The sequence below is a fragment of the Trematomus bernacchii genome, unplaced genomic scaffold (assembly GCF_902827165.1).
Source record: "Trematomus bernacchii unplaced genomic scaffold, fTreBer1.1, whole genome shotgun sequence".
Classification (NCBI taxonomy): domain Eukaryota; kingdom Metazoa; phylum Chordata; class Actinopteri; order Perciformes; family Nototheniidae; genus Trematomus; species Trematomus bernacchii.
The window spans coordinates 13,676,500-13,697,644 of record NW_022988043.1 but is presented as its reverse complement, the minus strand read 5'-3'; the positions used below and the strand labels follow the sequence as shown (position 1 = coordinate 13,697,644).

Sequence of the window (21,145 nt, the reverse complement as noted above, 5' to 3'; positions counted from 1 at the left end):
GCTAACCTTTTTTCAAATGAGCAAAAAACACAACTGTAGACCAGAGTTCCCGTTAGCCGGTAATTACCGGACAATGACCGGTAAAATATGCTGAAGTCCGGCAAATCTAAATCTCTCCGGTCAAAATGTCCGGTCAAAATAATTTTCCCTTAGCGCAATACCGCATCAGTTGCGCCACTTATGTGACAGACAAGAATAGTATGTGACAGACAAAAGAGTATGTGACAGACAAAAATTGTCAATTCTAATGTCTAACACTTAATGTGGAGAAAGAGATGTCCTGTATGGGTTGATTGTGCGTTGATCTGTTGGTAATGCCTCGGGGTTCCGGTGGGCATGTAAACAAATGCATAATGCTGCGCTATACTTTGTGGCCTCATCCGGTTGCATAGCGACGCTTATTGTTTAGGTGTCTTTTAACAAGCAGGTAGTCATATCATTAGCTAGAACTAGCTAGATCTGATCGATATGGACATAAATGCGAGTAAAGTCTAATCTGACAGGAGAGAGAGATCGGCTGCTGCTGACGAGTCGACACGCAGCTCTGCATGATCCCCTGCAGCGGCGAGCAGAGCAAAACACACTTCAGGTTAGAAAATCACACGTAGCTATTTTAATTACCTCTCAAACTACCTAAACTAGTTATAGATATGTTTAGTTTTACTGTCGGGTCACTCATTACTGGATCCGCGAGCTGCATGATACTGACGGGCTGTCAGGAGAAGGAGAGAGCGCTCCGTTTATTATTCCCGCGTTTTTGTAAATTACTGTACACTTTTGAATAATGTAGTTAATCTACTATAATTAGTTTGTTTAATGTCGAATCATATCAATTTGTTTTAAAGCTCAATAAATAACAAAGAAGACCTTTAACCGGCACTTATCTAATTTTGTCCGGAAGATTTCAACTTTAACGGACATGTTGACCGGCAAAAAAATATTCTAACGGGAACTCTGCTGTAGACTTGTGACACTGGGTTTTCTGGGAGCAGAACGGAAATATTTTATCATTTAGGTGATCAGAACTCCAATCTGCATTGTCTTGAGCGGTCGGAGAAGAGTTATAACAAAAAAGGTATTTGGTCATGCCCCTAACTATTAGACAAAAGAGAACATTTGAACTGATGATGTGTTCACCAAACTTTAAAACGTATTTACGTAAATCCAAGAAATTATCCAATAGTGGACAAGACATTTCAGAACAAACTGCTATACATAGATACAAAGTTAGTGTTGCTATAAATATCACAACTAAGAAAAAAACTTTGAGGAAGCTGCTTTTGAAATGTTTCCCCTCCCACAAAAAACTCCCACAATACAGTGGTATGCGGGGAAATTCTTACGCAAGAAAATACAAGCTCACACACACACACACACACACACACACACACACACACACACACACACACACACACACACACACACACACACACACACACACACACATATTACTTGTGTCGAAGTGCACTTGGCTGGAATCCTTATCTGTCTGTTATTTCATTCAGTCTCTCTGCAGTAACAACTAGGTTATGTTTTACTTACCGATTTAGGATTAGTAGTACAGGTTAGAAACCACTTTTGTTTTTGTTTTCAACTCTGAAACAGCCACTGCTTTTTTTACCTCTAACCACTTGCTTGGTTTTCACAAACAGGCACCATGAAGCCGGAGCAGCTTGTCTCCGTTTGTGTCCTGCTGATAATTTCTGTGACATGGAGCGCAAATGGAGGGAACATTTTGGTGTGGTACACTGAAGGCAGCCACTGGATTAACATGAAGCCTGTGCTGGAGACGTTGGTCGACAGGGGACACCAGGTGAAGGTGCTGGTGCCGAGCACGTCCATGTTCATGAACTCTAGTGAACCTTCTCGCTTTAGCTATGAACCCTTTAACGTCTCTGTCTCAAAGGAAACCATTGAAGAGTTTTTTGAGGAGTTCCTTCACTTCACTGTCTACGAGACGCATAATATCAGCTATGTTCAGCTTTACATCAGATTCATAGAAGTGATGAAGCTTAACATGCATTACACTTTCAAGGTCTTGGATGGCGTGCTGAAATCAGAAACCATCATGAACAAGTTGAAGGAGGGAAATTATGACCTTCTCCTAGCTGACCCAATTTACCCCGGCAGTGACTTAGTAGCAGAGATTTTGGGCATCCCCCTGGTGTTCTCTCTGCGTTTTTCCATTGCCAATATCTGTGAAAGACATTGTGGTCAGCTCCCTGCTCCTCCCTCCTTTGTCCCTGGAGCTATGAGCAAACTGACCGACAAGATGGACTTCTCGGAGAGAGTGTGGAACTTCCTCTTCTACGCTATGCAAGACATTGTGATGAGTCAAATTTTTTTTAAAGATATTGATAAATACTACTCCAAAGTCAAAGGTAAGGAAAAACGTTGTAACAGCAGATTTTCTTAATGGCCTTATGATGTCTAATGATGATTTGATCAAATGCAATGCTTTTATATGCAATCAAAGTTACTTATATATTATTTTTCATATGAAATATAAGAATTAGCTTCATAAAATGTGTTTTATAAATATTACTCATAACTTTTGCATTGTGACAGGAACACCCACCAGTGCCTGTGAGACGATGGGTAGAGCAGATATCTGGTTGATGCGATCCTACTGGGATTTTGATTTCCCTCGTCCTTTCCTCCCTAACTTCAAATTTGTTGGTGGAATCCACTGCAGACCGGCTAAACCTTTACCAGAGGTAGGGCTATCTCCAATATCACAGGCATTTATATATATATATATGCAGGGTTCGAGTTATAAACTGAGCTCTATGGGGGTCTTTGAAACTAACGCACACACACACACACACACACACACACACACACACACACACACACACACACACACACACACACACACACACACACACACACACACACACACACACACACACACACACACACACACACACACACACACACACACACACACACACACACACACACACACACACACACACACACACACACACACACACACACACACCAATAATAAACATATGGACAGGGGTTACTATTTAAAAAAAATTGCAAATGTATTTGGGAACCTATCCATGTGAACATATTTTGGGGGTGGACCTCAAATCATCTAGGGGGGTCCGGGGGCATGCCCCCCCTGGTAAGATATTTTTTTAATTTTGGAGTTAAATGCATCAATCTGGTGCATTTTGAGGGGAAAATAAAGAGACTAGATCTATGGAAACACCCATATGAAACAGATGCCACATCATGTAGACAGACAGTCACCCTGTGTGAGGCAAACCCACATTTGCGCAGCGTTGCGTTCACAATAGCCTACATTAAGGCCATCGGGAAACCTCCAGATGGCCAGTCTGGGCCTGCCAGCAGCCCTCTACTCGCTACAAACTTAAATATGAAAACATAGCCGTGGGAACATGTTTCAAATGGGGGGTGCTGTGGGGATGACACCAGGGCCGGTTCTGACCAATTTGCTGCCCTAGGCAAGATTTTTGCTGGTTCATTTATATCTTATTTTATCAGTTAACATTTATTTATTCATCCATATTTTTTAATCTCTCCAGTTTTAAAGGATATTGTTGGTTTACTGTCCTATAGTATACATGTGCCAAGAGCAAGGACTGTCTTAGGTAAGACAGCTTTTATGTGCGCAGCTCCACTTGCTTGGAACAATCTTCAGCAAGAATTGAAACTGAGCAATCTCATTCCTCTGCATGTTTTTAAAGCTAGGCTAAATGAAATGCTCGTTGATACTATGGGTACTTGTAAATGTCTATAACTATGTAAATGTATCCTGTAAATATAATGTATGATGTCCTTTATTGTTTTATGTTTCATGTGGAACCTATATGCTGCAGGTCTCCCTTGAAAAAGAGATCTATGATCTCAGTGGGACCAATCTGGTTAAATAAAGGTTTGAAATGAAATGAAATGACATTGGAATGATTTCAAACCTGTTTTTATTGATCCTAATAATTATAAAGGTGTGCCTTGGAAATATTTGTTTACATAAATTGTGATAAAACCGTTTGAGACACACTGAGATAACTTAGACTAAAGTGAACTATCTAAACAGTCCTTTACCTCACTGAGCCTCTCAGGGCAAATGGAAAATGTAACCGGGGTGAAAAGGGTGTTATCTTTACTTAATTATGAATGTGAACAGTTGTATCAACAGCTTTTACAATGTGCTGCTGACTGCTGGAAAGTGGTTTTACTTTAATGTATTTGTTTCGTCCATTGTGCTAATGCAGGTGGGGCCGACCAGTTATACAAGAGGTAGATAATAGCTGTACTTTTTTTTAATGAGCCACATGCCATGATGCACCAACATAATTGTATTATTTAGACTGACATTAAGAAGTTGAATCAGTGAGGTAAAGGACTCTGAGTGTTTAGATAGTTCACTTTAGTCTAAGTTATCACAGTGTGTCTCAAACGGTTTTATCACAATTTATGTAAACAAATATTTCCAAGGCACACCTTTATAATTATTAGGATAAATAAAAACAGGTTTGAAATCATTCCAATGTATACTATAGGACAGTAAACCAACAATATCCTTTAAAACTGGAGAGATTAAAAAATATGGATAAATAAATAAATAAATGTTAACTGGTAAAATAAGATATAAATGAACCAGCAAAGATCTTGCCTAGAGCAGCAAATTGGTCAGAACCGGCCCTGGTGTCATCCCCACAGCACCCCCCATTCGAAACATGTTCCCGCGGCTATGTACAACAATACGCCCAAACTGCCCCTCCTTAAAAAAAATGACAGCTAGTATCTACCTCATTGTTTTGTTTTTAGAAAAACAAAAACTAGGTGTGTCTTGTTCTTGTTCTATCAGATGTTTAATGATTCAACATGTTTTTACACTTTCCTGTTTAGATTCTGCCTCGTGTTTGTTCTCATTGGGCCGTATGGAACAACATGTTCTATTCCAATGCTCAATTGCTCTAGGTCGGATTTCCTACTAACGTAATAGACACTTTGGACATTTATTAATCCTAGTAGATTGTGAGTCATCACTAGGCAAGACGAGGCAAGTTTATTTATATAGCACCTTTCAACACAAAGCAATTCAAAGTGCTGTACACAAATATAAGACAATAAGATCCAACAACACTAACATGTGTAGTCAAATTTGTCTGAAAATGATTTAGAAATGTTGCTTCATTTGGATGGAACATTTGCGAGGCGAAAATGTACCTCACTCTTAGTTTATGAAATCATCAACTCACTATATAAAAAAATGAAAATTGGCATCAACAGCACGAAAACAAAACCGGTTGCAACCATGTTGTCAAAGTAGCAGCAAAAAGAGCCAATGTGATGTACTGCCCGCTTGTTTGTTTGAGAGCTTGAACAACTACTGACAAGTGAAGAAATGCATGGATGAAATGTTGATGTGTGGTTCAGTTGCCTCTATATGCATTGAATACAAACTGATGATTATTTGCGATGCATTTATGTGAAGCAGTATTTTATTGGTGTTGCTGGTTAAGATAAGTATGATGTAACTATTTTATAGACTAATATGTAGCTTTATCAATAATGCCGTGCCCCTTTTTTTAAGCTATTTGTTTTGAATGTATAGTAGTGAAGTGGGAGTTTAAACTAACAGAGATTTATGCCCGGGCAGCCGAAAATATGTTTTGTGTGCACACTTTTGGGCCTTTGGGGACTCCGTAGAATCACGCATGACAATTACATTTCAGGAAGTTTACTTTTAAACTTGCATGTAAGTTTCAACGCTATGTTTTTGGCCTAAATGAAGTTAAAAAACGTTCACTATCCACTCATATCACTTTGACTGATTCTCTCTCTCTCTCTCTCTCTCTCTCTCTCCCTCTCTCTCTCCCTCCTCCTCTCTCTCTGCCCGCTCGTCGTCTCTCTCTCTCTCTCTCTCTCTCTCTCTCGTCCTCGCTCTCTCTCCTCTCTCATCATCTCTCCTCCTCATCGGTCTCTCTCTACTCCTCGTCGTCGTCTCTCTCTAGTCTCTTCTCGTCTCTCTCTCTCTCGGATGCGCGTCTCTCTCTCTCTCTCGCTCGCCCTGTAAATGAAGTTGATTCAACTTCTTAATGTCAGTCTAAATAATACAATTATGTTGGTTGCATCATGGCATGTGGCTCATTCAAAAAAAGTACAGCTATTATCTACCTCTTGTATACTGGTCGGCCCCCACCTGCATTAGCACAATGGACGAAACAAATACATTAAAGTAAAACCACTTTCCAGCAGTCAGCAGCACATTGTAAAGCTGTTGATACAACTGTTTCACATTCATAATTAAGTAAAGATAACACCCTTTTCACCCCGGTTACATTTTCCATTTGCCCTGAGAGGCTCAGTGAGGTAAAGGACTCTGAGTGTTTAGATAGTTCACTTTAGTCTAAGTTATCTCAGTGTGTCTCAAACGGTTTTATCACAATTTATGTAAACAAATATTTCCAAGGCACACCTTTATAATTATTACGATAAATAAAAACAGGTTTGAAATCATTCCAATGTCATTTCATTTCATTTCAAACCTTTATTTAACCAGATTGGTCCCATTGAGATCATAGATCTCTTTTTCAAGGGAGACCTGCAGCATATAGGTTCCACATGAAACATAAAACAATAAAGGACATCATACATTATATTTACAGGATACATTTACATAGTTATAGACATTTACAAGTACCCATAGTATCAACGAGCATTTCATTTAGCCTAGCTTTAAAAACATGCAGAGGAATGAGATTGCTCAGTTTCAATTCTTGCTGAAGATTGTTCCAAGCAAGTGGAGCTGCGCACATAAAAGCTGTCTTACCTAAGACAGTCCTTGCTCTTGGCACATGTATACTATGGGACAGTAAACCAACAATATCCTTTAAAACTGGAGAGATTAAAAAATATGGATGAATAAATAAATGTTAACTTATAAAATAAGATATAAATGAACCAGCAAAAATCTTGCCTAGGGCAGCAAATTGGTCAGAACCGGCCCTGGTGTCATCCCCACAGCACCCCCCATTTGAAACATGTTCCCACGGCTATGTTTTCATATTTAAGTTTGTAGCGAGTAGAGGGCTGCTGGCAGGCCCAGACTGGCCATCGGGAGGGCCGGGAGGTTTCCCGATGGCCTTAATGTAGGCTATTGTGAACGCAATGCTGCGCAAATGTGGGTTTGCCTCACACAGGGTGACTGTCTGTCTACATGATGTGGCATCTGTTTCATATGGGTGTTTCCATAGATCTAGTCTCTTTATTTTCCCCTCAAAATGCACCAGATTGATGCATTTAACTCCAAAATTAAAAAAATATCTTACCAGGGGGGGCATGCCCCCGGACCCCCCTAGAGGATTTGAGGTCCACCCCCAAAATATGTTCACATGGATAGGTTCCCAAATACATTTTTTTTAAATAGTAACCCCTGTCCATATGTTTATTATTGGTGTGTGTGTGTGTGTGTGTGTGTGTGTGTGTGTGTGTGTGTGTGTGTGTGTGTGTGTGTGTGTGTGTGTGTGTGTGTGTGTGTGTGTGTGTGTGTGTGTGTGTGTGTGTGTGTGTGTGTGTGCGTTAGTTTCAAAGACCCCCATAGAGCTCAGTTTATAACTCGGGTGGCAGTGGAGTACAGCGCTTCGCGATTGTCAACGGGGGGGTGGGGGGGGTGGTAGTGGAGTACAGAGCTTCATGACCGCGGAGCGTGTGAACGTTGTGATCAGCTGTTTTAGCGCAGGGCTGCTGTACAGACCGACGTTAACAGCAGCCCTGTCTGTGCACACGGAGACCGACTCTGTCGTCCGGTGATCTAACCGCCTTCTGGAAAAGCTTCACAAGTACGTCGGTACGCAAATGCGCTTTGTGACACAAGTGACGGTACGCATTCCAGATTGTTGCCGCGCATGCGTACCTGCGTACCAGTTATGTGCACCCCTGGTTATTATGATAGATTTGATATTAACGAGGCGGCAGTTAGCAGCTAGCGGTTAGCTAGTAATTATGCTAATTTACACATCAATCGTTATGCACTTTTATATTACGCTGTAACAGGATCTAGTGATATCCAAGCAACAGAGCTTCATTTAGCATGAAATAATTATTGCACTGTATATATATATATATCAGTGACGTGCGGTGAGGTTCATGGCTGGTAAGGCACTGACTTTCAGAGTCAGATTTACAAATATTATAGCCTATTTTGACCTTAATCGAAATATTCTGTTATTTTCAAAAGCTTTTTTAGTCTGATGCTATGATTAATTTTAAACAGACCGATCAACAAAAGGATACCCAAAATCTAAATATTGGATTGTTCTTTCTAAGTAAGATCCCATTTTCATTACAGTTGTGGTCTTACCTTGACTTGAAGATGAATATAAGTCCATGCTATCCTTCTGGACAACAATCTCTATTACTGTTTTGTAAAAGTCCTCCTTATCTTCCTGTAGTTTCAAAAGTCTAGTTTGTTGTTTGCGGTAGAATAACAGTAGCAACAAGAACCTGTGGGCTCACGTGCGCCCCCTTCAGTGCGGCAGAGGTTATGGCTGCCTCTCCTGGTGCTTTTTTCATTGCCGTTGTACGATGAGACCAGCGAGCCTAAATATCATATATACGTGAAATAAGTTATTTAGAGACTATGGATGGCGAGGATAAATGTAATAAAGGGATCTACAAACATTACATTGGTGACCTACAGTGAGATGGGAACAGGCATGCGCTTAGGGCCCACTTTCCAGCCAGTTTCTGTGGGGTGACGCATTCTGAAGTGAGGCAGAGCTCATCTGTGCCTCACCTCACCCCACAGTAAATGGCTTGAGCGCGCTCACAAAATAAGTGGCCGCGCTAAATTAGTGCCCGCGCTCCAGCAAGTTACTGTGGGCTTACGTGAGGCAGTGCTCGTCCCTGCCTCACTTCTCATCGCTCCCGTAGCGGAGCTCGGCAAATTTGCTGATTTTGACTATAAAATGCGATTGGAATCATACAGAAATCACATTTACACAAGATCAGTGGAGACATTTTATTATTATTATTATTTAGTATTTCTTTAATTGTTTTTCCGTTACATTGGAGTATGACAGGTGAGGCTCTGCCTCCCCTGCCTCCACTGACTGCACGTCGCTGATATATATATATGTATATATATACAGTGCAATAAGCTTCTTAGTGCAATAAGAAGCTACAGGGACGTTAATCTACGTCGGTAATATTAACTTTATTTAATACAACATTTACGGTACAAGATTTAATCATACAGCCCATGTAGTATAATATTTTACAAATGATGAATTACAGCAAACATGTGCAATATATCCATTATTACAGCTCCGTGGGCTGGCAGTAAGGCGATATGGGTCCGTACTTATTGTGCATCCATGGGTAAAGATAAACGCATGTAGTGCTGAACACGTAACATGAACGTGCCGGGCGGCGCGGTCCCGTGGGTTAGATGTGCGTTCATAATGCAGAGGGAAATAACTCACAGAATAACGTTATTAGCACATTTTTACAACTTGAGGAACGAATGTTTTTAATAAGGGCTATACAAGTGTTCATACTGGGTAGTTTATTTAGTTTAAAAAAAATTATCCAACGATTTACAGACCACTCTTTCCCCATGTAAGTCAATGGGAAAAAGTGTTTCCGGGCCTGGCAACCAAAAGGAAGTGTAGTACCGCCGTTTGGCCAGCACGAATATTTTCATCTGAGTCCGGCGCACTTCCTGGGGGCTTGCGGTCGACACCCGGCCGTTTCAACATGTTGAATCGGCCATTTGTCGGACACAAGCTATCGGCCAAGAAACCACTCTGATCAGCTGTTCAGCTAGCAAATGAGAAGCGAAACGGAAGTGAGGGACGTAAACAAACGATTTAAGGCACAGGACAGCAGCTAAACCCCAGCAGGTGATACTTAAAAGACATCAAACATAGCCCTTAAATGTCCTCTCTTACCTCCCACACATAGCAGGGACATCTCTGATATCGGCGGGAGCGTCCCCGGCTGAGAGCTCCGTGATTTGTTTGGTCAAGTCCGGTTTTTCATCTCATCGTAAATTTAGCAAGAAGTGGCCATTATTACATTGCTGACTCAATAAACGACACACCCGCCAGAACACTGCGATCATCAGATGCAGGTCTATTAACTGTGATTTTATAGTATGTCTGCACTTTATGTGCTCATTTCATCATTCATGTATTTTTATATTCTAAAACATGTTTTCGATGGACGAGAGTGAAAATGGAACGCACACGCTATTTGTTTGTTTATATCAGTCTGTTCTTCTTCTCTGTCTTCCGGTTGTTGCCTATTTTGAATGACGAATACACACTACCGCCGCCTGCTGGTAAGGAGAGTTATTGCCACTCACGCATGCGCAGTTCGTACGTGCTCGGCTGAAGTCTTTGCGGTGATTTCCAGTGCGACACACGGCCAAGACGCAGGAGAACTCGTCGATGGAACTGTCGGTGTCGGGTGTCGGCGAGTTCTCTGGTGACTGCCTGGTGTGTCAGGGCCTTTAGGCTACGTTGGTTTTTGGAGTTTTCAATCAATTAGAAATCATCAGTCAAGTGTACGACCATCTTTCGGAGGGATATGCTACAGTTTATATAATAATAAAATGTAAAAAGTTTATATAATAAAATATCAATACTTGGCATCCGTGTATCGATACAATATCGCCACGCAAAGTGTCGCGATACTATGCTGTGTCGATTATTTCCCCCACCCCTAATATATATATATAAGAAGAAGAAGAAGAAGATGATTCAACTTAACTTGTCATTACGTAGTACAGGTACTATGTAACGAAACGGTTTCTCTGCATTTGACCCATCCTAGTGTTAGGAGCAGTGGGCTGCCATTATGTACGGCGCCCGGGGAGCAGTGTAGGGAACGGTGCCTTGCTCAGGGACACCTCGGTAGCACTTGGTCTTTCCGGGACTTGAACTGGTGACCTTCCAGTTGCCAAGCCAAGTCCCTATGGACTTCGCCACCACCGCCCTCTATAGATATACATATTATGTAGTATTTCCTAAAAAACATGTAGGCCTATAGACTTATACAACAATAATTCCCCTTAATCATCACTATCAGAAGTGTGTCACATGCATTTTCTTCTTATTTTACTTTATTTGAAGAAAAGTAGAAAACGTAACCACTGTGTATTGTTTTATTTCATCTGATTCACTGCTTTGTTCCTGACATGCCTCCTTATTGTTCACTTGTGGAGCTGGGCAGAAGAGGGCAACTTTGAGTGCTGTGTGTTTACAAACAATAACAACAACATTTGATTCCTTATAAACGATAAAGACCACAAAAGAAAGAAATGAAAAAGCTGGATGGTTTACATCAAGATGATCTTTCTCTTTTTGCAGGATATGGAAGCGTTTGTGCAGAGTTCTGGAGATGCTGGCATTGTGGTCTTCACTTTGGGATCATTCATCAAGAACATTACGACAGAGAAGGGAAACATGATCGCCTCAGCACTCGCTCAGATCCCACAAAAGGTAAGAGGACAATCTCTTTGTGCCAACTGGAATTCACTTGAATGACTTCTAGCTACTTGTAATCCTTCACTTTGGGTCAGGACTTACTCCAAAGTAGTAGTAGACAGTCCTGCTGAGAACCATAGTCTCAGATTTAGAGGAGCTGATCCTTATCCCCACACTCAAATGCTAACCGATGTAATGACTGCTGAAGGTTGCAAACCAGTGATGCATTCAGAACAACATCATCTGAGCAGAACTGCAATAACTAAGTACACCAAACTGCAACTCCCCTCCCCATGAATTGCGTTGACTTCCTGTCCATGAAAGTCACAAACATGATGGTTGACAAAGCGCAGCCCTGATGGAAGCCAATGCTCACCGGAAACTAGACCTACTCACTGCAGAGGACACAGCTCTTGCTTTGGGCGTTCAGATATGGGACGGCCCTGAGCATTGACACTCACCCCATACTCCCACAGCACTTCCTACAGTATTTCCCAACCTACCCGATCATAAGCCTTAACCATCCGGTATATGGGATAGGAAAACTCTAAGGTCCCTAGAGTACACTTTCCAGGGGAGGTTGAGTAATGTGATGCCTCTGTAGTCAGCATCCACCCTCTGGGCCTCATTTTGGAATAAGGAAACCACCATCTGGGTCTGACACTTCTTAGGTACTGCCCGGGACTTCCACACAACGTTTGAGAGCCGTTACATCTATGAGTCTCATAAAACCTAGAGGTTCAGCATTTCTGGACAATCTCATCAACACCCGGGACCACTGAGGAGTTGTTTACCACAGTGACCTCCTCCAGGGAGAACACATTTTGTTAATTTCATTGCCCTATCACACTATCATTTGAGGTCCATTTGTTATGGCCAATCTATGACTAGGACAGAATAATAATCCACTGCTTGGGTTCTGATCAGGGAGGCTGTTCCTCCCAATCACACCCCTTTAAAAGTCTATATCATTGCCCACATGATCATTGAAGTCTCCTAACAAGACTTATGGCGCATTTCCACCACACGGTCGGCCTCGGCCTCGCTCGGTACTGCTAGGCCGCGTTGGGTCTTGTTAGGGCCGGCTCACTTCATGCTGCGCTTCCATTACAGTTTAGGAACTGGGGTAGTTACTATAGTAACGCAGTGTAGGCGGAGCCGTGACGTCATCTTCAATGAGAACCCCAGAAAAACAACAGAGCCGTTAGCTGTTAGCACTCAGAGCTCACAGCTCCTTATATATGTTCAGAAACTAGACAAAAGTTAAACAAGTACACACCACAGACTGCCTGTGTCATGGCGAGTACAGTCGCTGCTTTATTTATGTCTGTATAGGCCGTTGTTGTGAGTGTGGACGGTCGGAGCATATATTGAGTTAGCTTAGCCAATCTCCATCTAGAAAACACGCATTTTAAAAGGTTTTTCACCTGCCGTCTGTCTGCAAACTTGCCAAAGCATTAATTCATGGTTTTTACTAACCGGTATCAGTATGTTGTTACTTCGGCATCATTTTGAAACGTGTATTACAATTAAATCACGGTCAAATATGTTCATCTTGTTGTAGTTGTAGCCTCCTTGCCAGCGATTCTCTCTCTAGTTTAGCATACTCAGCCCTGTTTGTTGGCCCCGATAGAACCACGACTCACGATTTTGTCGGGCCAGAAAAGAGGTGAAAAAGTACCCCCGGGCCGGAACTAGGCCTAGTGGAAGCGCAACCAAAAACGGGCCCGGCACGACACGGCACGCTTAAACCGCGCTCCGCGCCATGGTGGAAATGCCCCATAAGTAGTCCCCTTCAGGTGCCCCATACAGGACTCTGTTCAAGGTCTCCAAGAAGGCCGAATACACAAAACTGCTGTTCGGTGTATAGGCAAGGACAACAGTCAAAAGTTTGCCTGGGAAAGGCAGGTTTGGGGCCATCTGCTGGAACTGCTACCTTTGCGACCAGACTTTGTTTAATGGATGTTGACAATGGATGGATGGATGGATGGATGGATGGATGGATGGATGGATGGATCCCAAACCAGAACTATGGTTTAATGCATACCTATAGGTCCTGCCGATGTGTAGGGCATAAGGTAAGGAGGAACAATAAAGTCTTAACAATAATGTAACATTTAGGAAGATGTTGGGAGAGGTTAAGATGGGAAGTTAAAAAACTAATTATGGTACCCGTCCCACTAACTAGATCCCTAAAACCGCCAAGTTAAGAATCAAAGATCATTGTTTGTAATCTATTGTGGGAAGATGGCACCTGTGTCGGCTCGCCGCTCCCTCAGCTCTCTGCCTTTAGCGATCCTGCTTTTGTTTTATGTTTGTCAGAATGTCTCTGCTCTGCTCGTCTACGATCGCCAAGCTCTCCTCCACCTCAGACCCTCATTGGAGTTTATACTGCTGCCCAAACCTACATCTGGCAACCATAAATCGCCCCCCCCCCCCCTCTACTGTCGGATATTCCCACCTACCTGCGCCGGTTGCCCTGCATCCTGCCTCGCCGAAAACGCTTTAGACGACGGGGGAAAGCGTGGTGGTGCACTGGTCCATCAAAAAGCATACCTGACGGCTTCTTCTGGGACTTATCCACGCATCAGATGTCATGGCCCTCCCGCTGCACGCCATGTGAGGGATCGATGGATTCGCCCTGTCTTTCCGGAGCTGCGGCCTCTGCTGGGCCCGCTGACAGCTCCTCCTGCCCGACTGACTGCTCCCGGCCCGCGCGGCGTTCAACACGCACATCTTCGTCAGCTGAGACGCACTACACCTTCGGCAAGCCCGGAGCGAAAACTTTGCATGGCTTTGCTAAATGCTAGGTCAATAGCAAACAAAACGTTCCTGCTAAATGACTTCTTCACCTCTCGTGAACTGGATTTATGTTTCTGACGAAGACCTGGGTCCACGCTGGCGAGTATACACCGTTCTCTGAACTTCTTCCTCCTGACTGTACATTCTTCAGCTCCCCCCGTACCACCGGCCATGGTGGGGGCATAGCATCAGTGGTTAGAGCTAGCCTCCAATGCCGATTGCTTCACCCTAGCTTTGAGTTGCAGCTTTTTGAACTGAACCCGGCCTCGCCTATACTCTGCGCAGTCGTGTATCATCCGCCAAAGTGCAATAAGGATTTCATAAATGACTTTTCTGACTTTCTGTCCGGGATCATGGTGAAATATGATCGTGTTTTGATCTCCGGAGACTTCAATGTCCATGTGTGTTGCGAGTCCAAACCTCTGGTTAGGGACTTTTTAAATCTCCTTGATTCTTTTGGTCTCGTTCAGTCCGTGGCTGGCCCAACACACGAAAAAGGACACACTTTAGATTTAGTATTATCGTTTGGATTGTCTGTCTCTGTGGATGAAATCTGTGCAGCAACGCGTATCTCAGACCATTTACCGGTTCTGTTTACAACCTCGATCCCTTCCGCAGGAGTCGAATCACGTGCCCCTGCGCGTCGTCTGCGTTTGATTAACCCCTTGACTGCCTCACAGTTTTCTGATGTATTTAATGCTTCTCTGATCTGTAAATTAGAGGTGAACTGTTCTCTTAGTGCGGATGAGCTGATCTCCATGTTTGACTCAACATGTACACTAATATTGGATTCTGTTGCTCCTTTTACGCTTAGACGCACCAAAGTTCTCTCAGAGCCGTGGCTCAATGACTGTACTCGTGCTCTCAGACGCGCTTGCAAGCGTGCAGAGAGAATATGGAAAAAGGATAAACTCCATGTCTCCCTAGAAATCCTTCGTGCTTGCCTTTCCGACTACCAGACGGCAGTCAAAGCAGCCAAAACAGAGCACATTTCTCTGTTAATCTCCAAAAACAGCCATAAACCTCAGGTTCTTTTTAATGTCCTCAACTCTATCATTAATCCCTGTGATGTTTCTTCAATTGTGCCATCGACTACTCTCTGTGATAAGTTTCTTACATTTGTTATCGAAAAAGTATCTGCACTTAGGCTAGCCCACACTAGTGCTACCCCAGATCCTGCTCCTTTTCTGTGCCCTGCTGTCCTCGACCACTTTGAGCCTGTATCCCTCTCTTCTCTCTTGGATGTAGTCAAGCACCTGCGGCCGACAAACTGCACCTCAGACAGCATTCCCTCTCGCCTTCTCAGAGATGTTTTCGATTCAGTTGGAGCAAGTATTTTATTACTTATAAACACCTCTCTTAGCTCAGGATGTGTCCCAGCTGCCTTCAAACATGCCGTGGTGCAGCCACTACTTAAAAAGAAAAATCTCGATCCCTCCATTCTAGCAAATTTTAGGCCCATCTCCCAGCTACCTTTTTTATCTAAAGTCCTGGAGCGAGTAGTCTATGCCCGCCTGCAGTCTTTTTTAACCACGCATGGCATTCATGAAAAGTTTCAATCTGGCTTCAAACCCATGCACAGCACTGAAACAGTCCTTTTAAGAGTTTTTAATGATCTGCTCCTAGCCGCCGACTCAGGTAGCCCAGCTGTCCTGGTGCTGTTAGACCTGACAGCTGCCTTCGACACTGTGGACCATAGCATCCTGTTGTCGCGGCTCGAACAGTCCGCAGGCATCACAGGCTCTGCCCTTGCATGGTTCAGGTCCTACCTGACAGACCGCAGCTTCTCAGTGCAGCTAGGAGCCTTCTCCTCTGCCAAAGCCCCTCTTACCTGTGGGGTTCCCCAAGGCTCTATTCTGGGCCCCATCCTTTTTCTACTGTACATACTAGGTTCAATTCTCACAAAACACAACATCCCCTTCCATTGTTACGCCGATGATGTACAGATCTATCTGCCTCTCAATTCTAATGTCAACTCATTACAGCTATTGATGGACTGCTTGACAGAGATCAAATCCTGGCTGAGCCAAAACTTCCTCACCCTCAACGAGAGCAAGACCGAGGTCATCTTTTTTGGACCCTAACCTCCAGCCTCTCCGGTTGATATTCTGGGCTCCCTCAATAAAAACATCCTCCCCTCTGTCATGAACCTTGGAGTGACCTTCAATAGTGCTTTTAAATTTGATAAGCAGGTCAGCAGCGTAGTCAAAACCTGCTTTTTTTAAATACGACTATTGGCCAAGACCAAGTCGTTTTTATCTTTTAAAGACCTAGAAAGGGTTATTAACGCCTTTGTAACCACAAGGTTGGATTATTGCAACGCTCTATACGTGGGTATGGACCAGGCGTCAATTATGGCACGTTTCCACTACAGCGCGGAGCACGGTTTAAGAGGGCTGTGACGTCAGCGGCCCGTCTTTGGTTGCGTTTCCACTTGGCCTAGTACCGGCCGGCGGGTCCTAATTCACAGTTTTTCTGGCCTCATAAAATCGTGGGTCTAGGGCCAGAGACAACGAGGCTGAGTCGGGCTGAGTATGCTAAACTAGAGAGAGCATCGCTGGCAAGGGGGCTACAACTACAACAAGATGGACATATTTGACCGTGATTTAATTGTAATACACGTTTCAAAATGATGCCGAAGTAACAACATACTGATACCGGTTAGTAAAAACCATGAATTAATGCTTTGTCAAGTCTGCAGACAGACGGCAGGCGAAAAACCTTTTAAAATGCGTGTTTTCTAAATGGAGATTGGCTAAGCTAACACAGTATATGCTCCGACCGTCCACACTCACAACAACGGCCTATACAGACATAAATAAAGCAGCGACTGTATTCGCCATGACACAGGCAGTCTGTGGTTTGTACTTGTTTAACTTTTGTCTAGTTTCTGAACATATATGAGGAGCTGTGAGCTCTGAGTGCTAACAGCTAACGGCTGTGTTGTTTTTCTGGGGTTCTCATTGAAGATGACGTCACGGCTCCGCCTACACTGCGTTACTATAGATACTACCCCAGTTCCTAAACTGTAATGGAAATGCGCCATAAAGTGAGCCAGTCCTAACGAGGCCTAGCCATACCGAGCGAGGCCGAGCGAGGCCGTGTAGTGGAAACGCGCCATTAGACGCCTGCAGCTAGTGCAGAACGCAGCTGCACGTTTTCTCACTGGCCACAAAAAGCGTTACCACATCACCCCAATTCTGGCCTCATTGCACTGGCTTCCAATCAGGTTCCGAATTGATTTTAAACTCCTTTTATTTGTTTTTAAAGCACTAAATGGGCTGGTTCCTGCCTATATAGCCGAACTCCTCCATCGCTACACCCCAGCCAGAGCATTAAGGTCGGCTGACCAGCTGCAGCTGGTAGTGCCCAAGACTAGGCTCAAAACCCGAGGGCACCGAGCCTTCGCAGCAGCTGGCCCTAGGCTCTGGAACACTCTGCCCCTCCATGTGAGGTCGGCCTAGACCCTAGGGGTTTTTAAATCAACACTAAAAACTCACTTCTTCTCCCTGGCCTTCTAGTCAGAGTGGAGCACGACTCATGACATTTCCCTGTTTGATTTTTATATTTGCTGTTGTAATTTATTGTCTTCTGTTTGCGATTGTAGTAATGTGTTATTTATTTTTGCATGTACAGCACTTTGGCTCAACCAAAAATCGTTTTAAAATGTGCTATATAAATAAAACCTGATTTGATTTGATTTGAAAGATCAACCATTGCTAATTCAATGTTTTACAATGTTGAGATAAATACAACTATTTTACATTAAATTGTTTTAAGGTGCTGTGGAAATACATTGGAGAAAAACCAGCGACTCTGGGTGCCAACACTAGAATATACGACTGGATCCCACAAAATGATCTACTGGGTAAGTAAAGCTTTAATAAAATCCTTTGACAAAGAGATTCATGACTTTCACATTTAAATGGGTATCCACCACATTTTGTCACAATTTCGTTTCACAGTACAAAATCCTAAAGAGACATACACTAGGACAGAAAACATAGTAATAATATTTCGGTAAAGGTTGTCCTTTTGAATAAGGGATATTTCAACCCTTACAAATGTATTAAATGCATAATTAATAACTTGTATGTTTCCAGTGAAAAGTTACCTATACACGTAGGTCCACACAATTTAAGCTGTGTCCCTTTCCCTATTTACCATACATCAAACATTTTTGAACTTCATATACTACAGAATTACTTACCAAACGCCAAATTCATTTTTAATGCTATTGGTATTTATTCCATTTATTTTATACATTTCTTTATGATAAAAAAAATGTACATCAACAGCACAAAAAAAAAATTAAAAGGTTGTTGAGTTAACATTCCAATGGTTTTGAGAATACCTACTCACTATCTCTTTGAATACCATTCAAACTCAACCGTTAGTTTTACTTAATTGGGACACAGCTTGTGCCTGGGTTGGACTAACAACCAGAGTGTCTAAAAGCTGTACTAAAAGCACAAACCATGAGGTCCGGTCCTGTGTGCATGATTGTCGTTTCTGCAGAGTTTGTAAAATCTCTTTGGGATCTAATCTAGCAGGTTTTCATTCCCAAGCTTTTTCAAATGTTCAGTTTGTATAGTATAGCAGTCACATCATAAAGAAGAGTAGAGATGTGCTCGAGAGAAAGTCCTGAGTAAAGAGAGTAACACATGTTTAATTATTTTTGGTAAAATATCAGGTCACCCCAAGACCAGAGCTTTCATCACCCATGGTGGCGCAAATGGGATTTATGAGGCCATCTACCACGGTGTTCCCATGGTGGGCATCCCCTTGTTTGGTGACCAGCCACACAACATGGTCCATATGAAGACGAAAGGAGCTGCACTTTCTGTAGAATTTAACTCAATGAAGACCGAGGACCTTAGAGATGCAGTCAACACTGTCATCAATGAGAAATCGTAAGTTATTTTATATATCTTGGTATGTTTTAGTCTAATAAAAAGGTATTGAAAGAAGATAGCTTTTTGAAGAGAATACATTTGACAACATACCTCGAAGGAGCTATAGTGCTAGGATATCAGTTCAATTTACACCAGTGTTTCAAGGTCATTAAGACAATACGAAATCATGGAGGACCTTTTCCTCTCATATATTGGCATTGTTGCTGGGATTAGGTTTTAAAATGATGACACCAAAAGTCGAGTTAACTGAAAATTCTGAAGGCTGTATGTGATTTTGAAGGGTAAGAACACAGACTGAGGCCGATCTCTGGTAACTCAAAGTAATTCACAGGGCACCCAATGCAGCAGGATTTACTCCCTTTGAATCAATTATTTTTCAGATATTCGTTTGTAGGACAAAAAGGCTGCTTTATTTGGCCTCTGCTGCCAGTGCAGGGAAACCCATTTGTTATCTGTTTCGTGTGTTCACGTGAAAACTGACCGCACAGTCTATGTTTATCTTTATTCTTCATGCACTTATATTTCATATTCTAACAGCTTGTTTTGTCAAATAAATATTACAAAAAAAGGTAAATTAATTAAAAGCAATGCAATGCTTTAAAATATAACCTATTGAATAACAAATTGACGGGTAATAAAAGATAATGAAGGATATTCTATAACCCTGTCCTTCAATATGTCAGTCAACAAGAGAGTTTAACACTCTTTGTAAGGTGAAGAAACGTAACAATCCAATAGTAATTTATCTGTATGTCCACACTCACAGGTACAAGGAGAATGCCATGAGGCTGTCCAGTATCTTCCACGACAGACCAATGAGTCCTCGGGATGAGGCGGTGTTCTGGATCGAGTTCACCATGAGAAACAAAGGAGCAAAGCACCTGAGGGTCCAGGCCCATGAACTCACCTGGTACCAGTATCACAGCCTGGATGTCTTGGCCTTCCTCCTCGCCATTGTTCTGTTCGTCATACTCCTCTTCATCAAGACCTGCAGTTTCTGCTTCCGTAGGTGCTGTGGCAGAAAGGGAAAGACAAAGACGAAGGCTGAGTAAACGACTGAATTGAAATGTAGCTGGTAAAAAACAGATGGATAAAGAAATCTGCCTGGTTGTTCATTCTTTTTAGTCTAAAACACAAAATGTCATTGCTATGCCCTGGGTTATAAATAATGGCCTATTCTTAAAGATGTTGAAACAACTAATAAAAGGTTACAAAAAAGTTGTATTCTATATTCTCATGTTTACACTGCTTGTGAAGACAAAATGAAAACATATGATTTAAGAAACAAAATACTTGACAAAATAATCAGACATTCACCCTTTGGTCAATGTGAGGAGATTTTAGGAGAGAAACAAAGTTTGCAATAATCTCTCACTCTGTCTTTACCTACCTTAAAATACTGGGTGCTCTCATGACTTTCACACAGCATCTATCCTCTCACTACTGGACTCTGTTTAGAGTATAAAGAAAAGCTATACACACTCGAAATATTTAGGATGTTTTTAAAGCATAAATCTATGGTATACTAACCTTACGTGGTAACTGCTTCCTAGAGTGGTAATTACACTTCTCCTTACTGATGTGTTTTTCAAGTTTGGCTCACATCCTCTAGAGGGCTTCAACCAACAAAAACAGAAAAGCCTCATTGCAACTACAGCACAGGTGAAGTGTGCCCTGTATTGATAAAATGTTAGAATAGCTTTAAATGTTAGATAAAACACATATCTTTTTTTTTCCTATGTCCTGGGTTACCTTTTCAATTGTCAACAATAAGAGTAGCACAACAGCATTATCACTCTGTGACATTTAAGATGAATCTGGGGATCTGAAGTCTGTATTTAACAAGAAATCCAATAAGGACATTTCTGGTTTTATTGGTACTAATACTACTTAGTTTTGTTAAGCCCCATAACCTTTTACCTCTGACCACTGCCTTCAGTAGGGTATGTTATC

At 42.4% G+C, this 21,145-nt stretch overlaps 1 protein-coding gene across 1 annotated transcript; it reads left to right on the top strand.

Annotated features, from left to right (window-relative positions):
* Positions 1-1,432: 1,432 nt before the first annotated feature.
* On the top strand, positions 1,433-20,412 carry LOC117472436 (UDP-glucuronosyltransferase 2A1-like). Its single transcript, XM_034117610.1, has 6 exons — positions 1,433-2,381; positions 2,569-2,717; positions 11,358-11,489; positions 18,057-18,144; positions 18,970-19,189; positions 19,959-20,412. Exons 1-6 carry the CDS (start codon positions 1,658-1,660, stop codon positions 20,242-20,244), a joined length of 1,599 nt encoding a protein of 532 aa, XP_033973501.1. The 5' UTR covers positions 1,433-1,657; the 3' UTR covers positions 20,245-20,412.
* The last annotated feature ends 733 nt before the right edge of the window (positions 20,413-21,145 follow it).

What these genes read in the sequence shown, in the direction of transcription:
- LOC117472436 (XM_034117610.1), top strand. Translation starts at nt 1,658, where the DNA reads ATGAAGCCGGAGCAGCTTGTCTCCGTTTGTGTCCTGCTGATAATTTCT. An exon ending in TCGCTCAGATCCCACAAAAG is followed by an intron (nt 11,490 to 18,056) that starts GTAAGAGGACAA and finishes AATTGTTTTAAG; the next exon opens with GTGCTGTGGAAATACATTGG. An exon ending in CCCACAAAATGATCTACTGG is followed by an intron (nt 18,145 to 18,969) that starts GTAAGTAAAGCT and finishes GTAAAATATCAG; the next exon opens with GTCACCCCAAGACCAGAGCT.